At 35.8% G+C, this 11910-nt stretch overlaps 1 protein-coding gene across 1 annotated transcript; it reads right to left on the reverse strand.

Moving 5' to 3' along the window:
• Positions 1 to 3666: 3666 nt before the first annotated feature.
• On the reverse strand, positions 3667 to 11910 carry bgcn (benign gonial cell neoplasm). Its single transcript, XM_067777082.1, has 5 exons — positions 10353 to 11910; positions 9913 to 10269; positions 4743 to 5723; positions 3887 to 4673; positions 3667 to 3802 (listed from the first exon to the last, which is right to left on the reverse strand). The coding sequence occupies exons 1-5, from the start codon at positions 11908 to 11910 to the stop codon at positions 3667 to 3669; spliced, it is 3819 nt and encodes a 1272-aa protein (XP_067633183.1).

An 11910-nucleotide genomic window follows, 5' to 3' on the forward strand; every position in this document is an offset into this window, starting at 1 on the left:
TTGTCGACCACTGAACCCTTCCTGAAACTGCGTTAGTTTCTCTTCCATATGCGATTCTAGTTGTGCAGAGGTCTGCGATAATACCTGTGCTGAAATTTGTGTCGACATTTCTGATATACGTGCCTCTTGTGCTTAAATTTTAGATGTTATTTCTGACGACATTTCTGAAATGCGTGCCTCCTGTGCCTCCATCTTGGATGTTACTGTCGAAGTTTGTGCAGATATTACAGCTAATATTGTGTTCAAATCTGTGTTCGCCATTGTCTGCGGTGTTTCGTTTTTCTCCTCAATTTTTGTTGTTGTCTCGTCGCCATCAAGATGAAAGACATATTCTTCCACGTTAATTCCTTCTGCTTCCATTGCCTCTCGTAGTCTTGCCTGAAGTTCGAGTTTATTGCCGGTTGTATTCAATCCACGGGCGTCCAACTCCTTTTTCAGTTGCTGGATCCTTAATTCACTTAACTTCTTTACTGCAATTCCCCTTATTTGCAATCTTCTGCTAACGTTCGTATCGCTAAATTGTTGAATAAATAACTCCAATATTGAATAATGGAAAAATGGCCTTTATTAAAGTACTTCACAATAACACTTATACTTTGCAACGAAAAGCTTGCTTAATAACCAAACTGATTGATAGCTCAAATGAAACTGACTTCTCGCCCCCACTGTTTTTTTTTTTATTTTTTAATGGACGTTGTGGCAGCGCGCTGCCCTCAAGTGGCCCAATGAAACCAGGCTAATCCTGTTCACGCGATCGATTTATATATATATATAATAACTTTTTTTTTTTTTTTATTTTGCCGAGTCTTTGATGGGCAGCGGTTTGTCAAGCGTCACGATCTGAGACTGCTCAGCTACAGAAGAAATTTCATCAGCCAAGCGTAATACTTAAAGAGAACAGAAGCAAACGTATTATACATTAATTTAGAGAGGTGAGAACAATCTTTTTTATAGAAAAAAGGGAGTCCGAGCTATCAAATGTGTTTGAGTGAGAGTTATAATCTTGGCATAAACGCCGAAAAGGTTCATTTTGTTCGAAATTCGTTCTACATTGTTTCAGCAGAAGAGGTTTGAAGTGTCTCGATGTCCGAGAGGGAACGCAAAAGTTCACTTCATTCAGAAGGAATGGGCTCGAAATTGATCCATTTAAAAGTTTTGTCATAAATATCACACCAAGCATTTCCCTTCGACTAGCAAGAGTTGGAAGATTGATAAGCTTTAATCGATTAGTATAAGGTGGAAGATTAGTTAAAGAGTCCCATTGGAAATTTCTTAAGGCAAATAGTAAAAATTGTTTTTGTATTGATTCGAGACTGTCTGCATGGACTTGATAACGCGGATTCCAAATTATCGAGCCGTATTCTAATATTGGCCTAACTAATGTTGTAAAAAGTGCTTTAGTTATGTAAGGGTCGTTAAATTCTTTTGACCACCGTTTAACAAATGCAAAAACACCTTTGCCTTTATTCACTGTAGCATTAATATGAAGATTGAAACTAAGTTTGGAATCCATCATGACTCCCAAGTCAATAAAATTATTTACAGTTTCTAGACTATAGTTGTTAATTGTATATGAAGCTGGTGGCGAAACTCTCCGAGAAAAACACATGAATTTACATTTTTTGAGATTGAGCGGCATATAATTTACATTGCACCAGGTAACCAAGTGATTTAAATCCATTTGAAGCAAGGAATGTTCCTCAACCGAGGCACATGATTTGAAAAGTTTTACATCGTCTGCGTACATCAAGATTTTTGAGTATTTAATTGTACCAGATATATCGTTTATGAACAACAAGAACAGAATCGGACCAAGATGGCTGCCCTGAGGAACACCAGAAGAAACATTGATGACCCCAGAAAGTGTATTTTTAAAGATTACTTTTTGCGTACGATAACCAAGATACGAAGAAATCCAACATATAAGACGGGGTTGAAAACCGAGTTGACTGAGCTTATGAATAAGTAATGGGTGTGATACTTTGTCGAAAGCTTTACTGAAATCGGTGTAAATTACATCAGTGTGAAGGCCTTTTCTAAATCCATTAGAAACGTGGGTGGTAAATTCTAGTAAATTGGTGATAGGTGATTTGCCCTTACAGAACCCATGCTGCGAGCTTGCAATTATGGGGGAAATAGGGAATGTTAGGTGGTGGGTAACAATAGCCTCAAATAACTTTGGGATAGCGGATAACTTTGCTATGCCCCGGTAGTTTTCTATTGAAGACCTGCTTCCATTTTTATGAAGCGGAATAAGAAAAGATTCCTTCCATATTGTTGGGAAAACGCCATAAATTAAAATTAAATAAATCTGTTAGTTGTCGACCTTTTATAATGTCCGACCTCCTTGTTGCATATTTCTAGGCTTTTCTAATTCCAGAACTTACTAGTTAGTTATAAATTTCTCAGCTACAACTACAGATGTATAATTTTTATAGCTTTTTTCATACGCCATGCGCTGGTATGTGTGAGCGACACTTCCCCAATCACAAATGCATACCTTTAGGAGCATTTCAGATAAGATATCTGCATGTGCTTGTGCGTAGACATAATGATTGAATTATTGATGTGCATTCACGTCACTGCTTAGGATCGGCTTAGAGACGACAGTACCCTTAGTGTTGCTAATATTCATTACAATATTGTGAAAATGCCGGGACATAGCACTTCCCGGCGGGACACTTTAAAATTTGTGAGAAATACGGGATGTCCCGGCCAATACGAGACATTTGGCAACGCTACTATTGTCTGTCCCAATCGGCTACAGAATAGACTTTTCGTCGATCGAAACGTTTACATTTCGATTTATTTTTTTGCAAATTAAACTGCAATATTTGTACAATGTTACTAAGAGGATAAATATAATAAGAGTCACCAGTCTGCTACGAGTGGCGAGTAACTCGCTGGAAATAAAAAAAATGTATGCCTAATATTTTCCATGATGGATATTTTCAATTGTCCGTATTTATCCAAGCCGTATAGACACCTTATGCAGCGAATTATTCGCCACTCGTAGCAGGCTGGTGGCTACTATTATAATATTTATCCTCTTTGGCTTAATCAGAGCATACGTTTTGTTTGACCCACTTCAGACATTTTGCAGTTTCTCGTCTCCATTTTTAGCGGACTTTAGTTTAATGAACTATCAGGTATTTTTCGCATTCTCGTATCCATTCTCTAAAGGCTTGCGTTTAACAGTTCGTCAAGTATTTTGCATTTTCTCGTCTCCATTCTAACCGATGGTTCTGAAATTTCGAAATATGCTGCAACGAACAAGTCAAATTATAAATATTTATTTACCTTTAGATATGCTAAATATTACAAAGCGAGATGTTACAGGTGAATTAAATACAGGAATCCCATGGAGTTATCCAATCTGGCCTCGTTAAACAAACTAATTTTCCTTCGTCCATAATATTTCACTTTATGCATAATTTTATTTGAATGGTTTATATGTAAGTGGTGTTTTTTGTTTTTCAAAATTAAGCAAAAATTCAGTGTACCAATAAAATGCTTTCTCTATATCTATATACCATATGAAATACTACAAGTTAAAGTGTGACAATTATTGATCATGTACATAATTATAAAAAGAAAATAATATGTATCTAGTGTTGTATCAAAAAATTAATGCATTTTTATCCTAACAGATATTCGAAATAAAGATTATTTTTGCTCTTGAAAATTAGTACCAAAAGCAAATAAATCCAAAATAATATTACCAATTAAAGCATCGATTTGAAAAGCATTACGTTTTTCAACAAATGCAGGTGCGCAGATGTTTTGCATAGAGCAAATTTTTCTGAAATTAAAAAAAAATTTGTTAATAAAAGGTATTATGAAATACAAATGTTTAAAATTTAAATAAATAAATTTGAAAACTCACAAAACTTCGCAGATGGGTATTTTATTCTTGAAATACTCTTGTAACCTGAATGTACCAAATAGTTTTTTAGCCACCGCCACCATACAGAATTGATCTGGATTTTTGTTATATAAGATAACAAACGTTAAAATGTCATTCTTTAAACATGGCTCAATAATTTTTGTTACAGCCTCACGCAGCCAGTCTTGTGAGTATTTACGAAATACTAAATCAGTTTGCGTTATATAAACAACAAAAAATTGCTTTTCCCAGCAAACGAACTTGCCATTACGTTTAAGTTCAGGGACTTGAGCTTTCTTTAGTTGTTGTTGTTCGACCCATTTTGAAATATTATCCCTCTGATATTTATGCATGAAATTCAATGATTCTTCTTCATTCCAACTAATAACTGCATTAAATGATGTTATAAATTTATTTGGCACCGCTTTGGGACGTAAACCGATATTAAGCGGTTTTACAAATCCACAAGCTTGATCTTCTAGTGCGAATACTCTTTCCAATGTATCGAATAGACGTGAAACTGAATTTAAAAAAGCGTTAGTGCGCCGCCATTTGTCTATGCTGCCACAATTTTGCAAAAAATTCATATATGCGCTATAAAAGTATTGACGTGTTTTGAGAACTAATTGAGCGCTCGTGGGTGTCATTTTAATTTCAATCCAGTCATCAATATAAAAAATTACCATTGCATCTTTTTCATTTGCAATGTTGCTGCTGCACGCATTTAAGTAATTATTACTTGTATTCGAAAGCATATAAATATTTGAGCTGTCAATTTTAGGTGGACCTGAAATTGTATTTAAAGTTTCAAATTCCAATTCATATTTTATTTAAGTACATAATATTATAAATGTACCTGCAAACATAGCAACAGTTAAGGGTGTTACCAACGAACAACATTTAGCGCTATTCAAATTAAAGCTATTCATTTCATTTCCATACACAATCCAATTAGAGGGAAATCCACGTGCTTTATAACTAAGTGGTTCCATTGTGAGTTCACGCAGTATAGATGCTGGATGTATGACAAGCTCTTTCGGTCTATTGCATTTCAAACGTCCCTCATATGTATCAACTACACAAATACAAGGATATAGGCCAGCAGCAAGCGTTGCTTTTATCATTGGCCAACTATTTGATTTTAAATTAATATAATGCATACTTAATGGACCTTGATTGTGTATGAGTTGTGATGAGCGTAAAGCACCAACCAAATGTGTACGTATATCACAAACTTTTTCCAAAATACCATTCAATACATAATCTGGTTCATCTACTAACACCATTTCAGGATTATCATCACGTAAATTATTTTGCCATTCTTGATATAAACGTAAATATATTAAATGATCCGATAGAATATTCTCAGCTAAACGTTTACGTTCTTCTTTTACTTTTACACGCATTTCACCCAATGTCGCGTAATTTCTGTTACTACAAATTTCAGTAGGTAATTCCAATGGATCGAATGTTGATAGGAAACTTACTATTGTGAGTACAGGATCTAAACATTGTAAGAGTATAGCAAAAACGAGTAATTTGCCTAACTGACAATCAATTGGCACATCAATTAAACGACAACCCAGCCAAGTCACCTCTTCCAGTTCGTCGAAAACATAGATTTTCTTTAGAAATTCCACTGAGTTGTGTACATTTATAAACGGCGCTCTACAAATAGTCGTTTGCAAATACTCAGAAACCATTGTGTGAGGTGATAATAGTTTAACGGTTAAACAAATGCGATCCAATGGCATAACTACTAATTCTGGTATGTAAGTTTTGGCTAGTTTATCCACGTGGAATGACGGTATAAAACGAAAGCATGAAACACATTCACCTGAATTTAAAACAAAAAATATATATATAAATTTTTTTATCGGAGATATTTATAATCAATCGAAATTGGTAAAAAAAAATATAAATCTGATATTATTCAGTCTACTAACAGACTTTGAATATATGTATATTTTTTTTTCAGTAAAAGAAAAAAAATAAAATTTAAAATATATATTTTTAGTAAAAAGTAGTAGTAAACATTCGACTCCAAACTATTTAACTGAAAAGTATGCAATATTTTGTGAAGTAACTATTGGTCCGGCAATATTTGCACTTTGTGCTTGTCATAGTTTAAATTTATGTGGAGTGCAAGCTGCTGAATGTTGTGCAAAAGTCATCACATTTTCGGTATTATGCAGAAATTGTATAATATTGTGACGAATACCAGCAACACTCAGGGGTACTATCATCTCTAAGGCGATGTTAAGCAGTGACTTGTATGCACATCAATAATTCAATCATTATGTCTACACATATGTACGTACACGCAGCGGAGAAGCAACGCACAACCACATGCATATATCTGAGATACTCCCGAAAGTATGCAATGGTTGTGCAAGTGTCGCTCACACATACAAGCGCATGGGGTTTGAGAGAAGCTGTAAAATCATGCATTATTATTATTATTTATTATTTATTTATTATTACGGCGTTTTAAGCCTAAACCTTAGATTATTACAAATTTTAAATACATTTAATAATAATAAGATTTCTAGCGTTTGGGGTGTCGAAATGCATGAGATTCCGATCAGCACGGGAACTGGTGGTCCCAACGGGCGAGTCTTGGAGTCATATCATTGGGAGGTTGGAAGGACGTGTTCTCAATCCTGCCCTACTCCAAGACGTATGACAGTTTTATTATTTATGCTGTCGGAATGCATTTGATTCCGGTCAACCCAAAAGCTAGCAGCTCAGCAGAATAAGCCACTCTTATCGGACGGTTGGAAATGACGTGTTTCCAATCCTCCCTGTACCAGCTTTTATGTAAACATAATTAATTATAATATATCATTGTTGTAGGAATATACGTGATTCACATGAACACTCCAACTGTTTGGGACGATATTTTCAGGAATTCTTTCCTAATTTGATTGCGAGCAATATATGTATTTGACCTGATGCATAAGGTTCCTCTGTGTCTATTTGGATTGCAGTGTTCGCTCAAGGATCAGTAACATGAAATACAGATAGTAGTTACAGCTGAGTAATTTTATAGCTGATTACTAACTAGTAAGTTCTGGAAATAGAAAAGCCTAGAAATATGCAACGAGGAAACCAGACAGTATAAAAGGCAGCAACAGTAGAGGCACGACAATTAGTTTGATTTAAGACGCTATCTGGCGAGCAATAGTAGTGTTATTCTGAAGTACTTTAATAAAGACCATTTTGCATTATATTTAACTCAATTATTCAAAAGTTTAGTGATTCGAACGTTAGCAGAAGGTTGCAAATAAGAGGAATTGCACTAAATTCGTTACCGTTACAATATCTCTAGCGCAAGCCCTCAGAGATGGGGAATTCTCAAGGAAAAAACTAATTGCTCCTTGCACAGCATGTCACAAACACGATGGTCTGCTCGTGTGGATAGTGTGAAACCTTTCGCAACTCACATACCCCAAATATTGAAAGCTATTGATGAAATCCACCGCCACCGTGGTGTGATGGTAGCGTGCTCCGCCTATCACACCGTATGCCCTGGGTTCGACTCCCGGGAAAAGCAACATCAAAATTTTAGAAATAAGATTTTTCAATTAGAAGAAAATTTTTCTAAGCGGGGTCGCCCCTCGGCAGTGTCTGGCAAGCGCTCCGATTGTATTTCTGCCATGAAAAGCTCTCAGTGAAAACTCATCTGCCTTGCAGATGCCGTTCGGAGTCGGCATAAAACATGTAGGTCCCGTCCGGCCAATTTGTGGGGAAAAATCAAGAGAAGCACGACGCAAATTGGAAGAGAAGCTCGGCCTTAGATCTCTTCGGAGGTTATCGCGCCTTACATTTATTTATTTATTTTATTTATTTATTGATGAAATCAAGCTTTTGAATCTGAGTTCAGAAACAGTAACGGATTTGAAAGGTATTGAAGCATATATGGGAAATTTAAGTGTATCATCTTAGCCTCCATTTGGCTCAAAGTGTTGACGGTAATCAACCATCGAAATCTGGTACTTCAACCTAGAAATGCCACACTGGACGTGGAAAATATACGTAGCCTGATTGATGAGTTGAAGTTCAGGGATCAATGGTCGATCATACTTCAAGAATGTAAGGTTCTAGCAGGGAGTATAGGAGTTGTGAATACCTTCGCAGAGAAAAGAAGGAAGATAAGAAAGCGCCAGTTCGATGAATTACCTCGCGAATCACCTGAGTGTGATTCCGAAACTCATTTCAAACAGCAAGTTTTTTACGTTCGTTTGGACTGCTTGATTGGTAAGATGACAAGACGTTTCGAAGCCGTAAATGACATTGCGATTAAATTTAGTTTTTTGTGGAAGTATCAGGATCTGACGGAAGACGAGCTCAGAGAAAAGCAGCGGCATTCTCTCCGATTTATGGTATCGATATTTCCACGGATCTACTAGATGAATCATTCATCTCAAAGCCATCCACTTAGCAAATTTGGGATGTGATTCGCTGCCACCATTTTAACTTCTGAAAAAATTTCATGACTTGAAGATGGAAGTATTATTTCCGAACATCTGTATAGCATTAAGAACATTTTGCACACTTCCAGTCAGTGTGGGTGAAGGGGAGCGTTCTTTTAGTCTATTGTCTCGCGTGAAAAATTTTGTATGCTCTACTATGAGCCACAATCGCATGACAAGCCTTGGAAGATTGCCGTTGGAGTCCAGCCTTGCTCGCAGCATTAGTTTTGAATCGGTATTTTCCATATTCGCAGACCAAACAGCACGGAAGGTTTTCCTTGGCTGATTCAAGCTCTTAAAATGTACATATTTAGAAAAAGTTAATGTAAGCAAATCAAACAATGAAATCTAACATTTCATTTATGTACATAAGTGCTCCAGTAAATCTTATTTTATATGAAATAAAACTGACAATGTGAATTGAAAAATTTATGTATGTTATGTTATTTTTTTTACTGCATTGAGTTTATTTTTTAGGGGGCCCGTAAACGCGAACTGTCCCAGGGGCCCGGCTTGGCTCTCTGCGGCCATGTCATAATTCATAAAAACTAAGATATATGAAACTTTTGATGACTAAAAGTGTTCGAATTCTAGTTTCTTTATCGTTACAACAATAACAAGTCCGAATATTTAATATATTTAAGTTAAGATTTAACTCTCTTGGTGTGACCAATTGGCGCCGGTTGGCAGAAAGAAGGAGCGACTGGCGCGCCTTGTTGGACGGCCATAACCGCTTAAACGGTTTAGCGCCAATTAAGTAAGTTATTGAGTCAAGTTTTCAACATTATGCTAATATCACACATAAACTTAATGAAATAATTATTCAAGTTTTTAATACAATGCTTTATAGCTTCAAAACTTCCGCAACCCAAGTGTCGACTTCACCCACGCGAGGGGAAACCTATTACAAATACGAATGTATCATACACATATTAAGCAGGCGATGTGCTCTAACGACCCCAAGCTCCTCGTGGAACTAGGGGTGAGGGCGGGATGGCCTCGAAGGTTTAATGTGGTCAGATTAATCGTTCCCGAGATGGTCGTGTGCTTGTTACCGGAGCGTACCGGATCTCTATCCCGCAGAGGACCGTCAACATTGATAACGCTCCCCAAAACCTTCGGGGAGTTTCTTTGTCGTTAATACAACAACAATAACAATTTTTCACAGACATACTAAAGTTCGACAAGCTGATTTAACATGTTGATAAACATTTTCTTCGCATTTATATTTTCAGCAAAAAATAATGACGGATGGACTACTGGTGAAGGATCAAAGTGTAAGTGGAGCATCAAAGTGTAATTATGACATGTTAAGCTTCATATAAGATAAGAAAGAATATCTTTTGGACACGAAGCTAGTCAATATTTTGTATAACTTCATCAAATAGGCTTCTTGATCTCTAATGTTTAAGGGCAATTAAAAAAACTCAGTCGCTTGGTGAAAATGATCTGTCGGAAATACGTTTTCTATAAAGTCTCAAAGTTACTTTGTCGCATGAAAAAGTTATAATTTTGTTTTACTGTAAATGTTTTATTAAACATTTTACCCACCTTTACGACTTGTTAGTCGCGCACGATTTTCTAGCGCCTCTCTAGCAACCCATTCAAAGATGAACTCCTTACAACCGGCATCTGCATTATAAACGTTACGACGTGAACGCGCCAAATCAATGATATATTTGAATTGATATTTCGGTATAACGCTTTCAATAATATCAGTGGCAATTACAATATTTATACAATCGGGTGTACCATTTACGACCAACTCCAATTGGTCTTTTTCAATATTGTTATGTAGCATATAAATGACAACTTGTTGTTGTATATCACCGATCATTTTACTACGTAAAATCCAATAATTTATGCGCAAAAGTTGCTCGTAATCGGCTACAATAATAACAATATTACCTGAAATTTAAAATATTAAATTTTGAAAATAATTGTTAAAGTTGCATCTGCAATCTGTAAAAATAGTAAACTACATTACGAACCTGTTTCCCACTTTGAACTTATCATTAAAACACGAATGAGATCCATTACCAGACTATAATCCAATGCTGACGGATTTATATTTCTCAAATTTTTTACGCTATTCAATAATTCAATGCACATCATATTTCCGCCAGCAATTGCATTGGAAATAGCATTAAGATTTTGTTTATCCATAATATAGGGATCTGCATATTTTTCCAACAACGTTTTTATATGTAATAAATTACCACTTTTTGCAGCTATAATTATAGCTGTTTTACCAGTAATACTATGACGGTAATCTATAGAAATATTTTCACATTGCACCATATATAAAAATGTTTCTAATGCCTGATCGGTGCCAGTTAGTTCATAATTTTCAAGTATTCGATCAACATTAAAAAAGTTACCGTTATGCAATTGTGTCATATTTGTACTATATATATATGCTGATGATGATGTTGTTAATGACAATGATGATGATGATGTCGGTGGTAAACGTAAACGTAAATGATGACGCTCCTTTTCCCTTTCCACTATTTTTTGTACATCTTCAATATGAAATATTTTAGCCGCTTGCATATCAGGAGTTTTTGGATTTTCTAATTGCAATACCTCACCTTCACCAAAATATTCTAAGAAACGTAGATTATATAGTGAATTGGATAGCAATATAACCTTAAGATGCGCATGACAACGTAATGCCGCACGCAGCTCACATAATAATAAATCAGCAAAAGCTTCATGCCTATAAACATCGCATACAATAATATGTGAAATATGACGAAAACTATCAACAATACTCTGGCCCATAAGCACACGTAGCAAAAAACTTGAAGTGGTATAGATAAGGTTGGATCCTTCACTGATACGACTTTGCAGATGAATTTGAAATGCCACCGTATTGCCCACCTTTTCGCCCAAATGCTCTGAAAGCTTTTCACTATTATGTATAGCCAACAATTGTTCGCGTTCCACACAAATTATTTTGCAATGTGCTCGCCTTTCAGCACAATTTTCAATAATATACATTGGTATGCCAGTTGACTTTTCAAAAATGCTATCGCCATTTACTATTATCACGCGACTGCGTCGTACAGCTTCAAGTAAACGAGTTTTGTATGGTTGTAAATAGCATTTATCTTGGAAACTTTTCTGACCTATAAGATTTTGTCTCGCCATTGATTGCTTCAAGCCCAAAGAGAATCTGTGTGGCGGTATTGTTGGTCTTGCACAATTTGGACTGAAAAAGTCCGGTGACATTTGCATCTCTATTTGACTGCCAATGAAATCACTTTCACGCAAAAGTATAAAAAGCTCCTTTTCTGTGTGTGCTGTTAGACGTAATTCTGGTGTATGCTCCATATAATGCAAGCAATGTTTTTTATAAACTTTTAGGAATTCTATGCCATTATGTACGATGTGACGACTATTGTAGCCAAGTTTAAAAGCATATTCGGCAAGGATAGCCCTTTCCGTTGAGCGGAATGAACCGGAAAACTTTTGGCAGCAGCGATTGCCATCTCTAAAATGCATTAATTGCTCAAAAATATATTGTTGCACAATATTTTTAATCAT

Source organism: Eurosta solidaginis, chromosome 3 (genome assembly GCF_040869045.1).
Source record: "Eurosta solidaginis isolate ZX-2024a chromosome 3, ASM4086904v1, whole genome shotgun sequence".
Taxonomy (NCBI): Eukaryota; Metazoa; Arthropoda; class Insecta; order Diptera; family Tephritidae; genus Eurosta; species Eurosta solidaginis.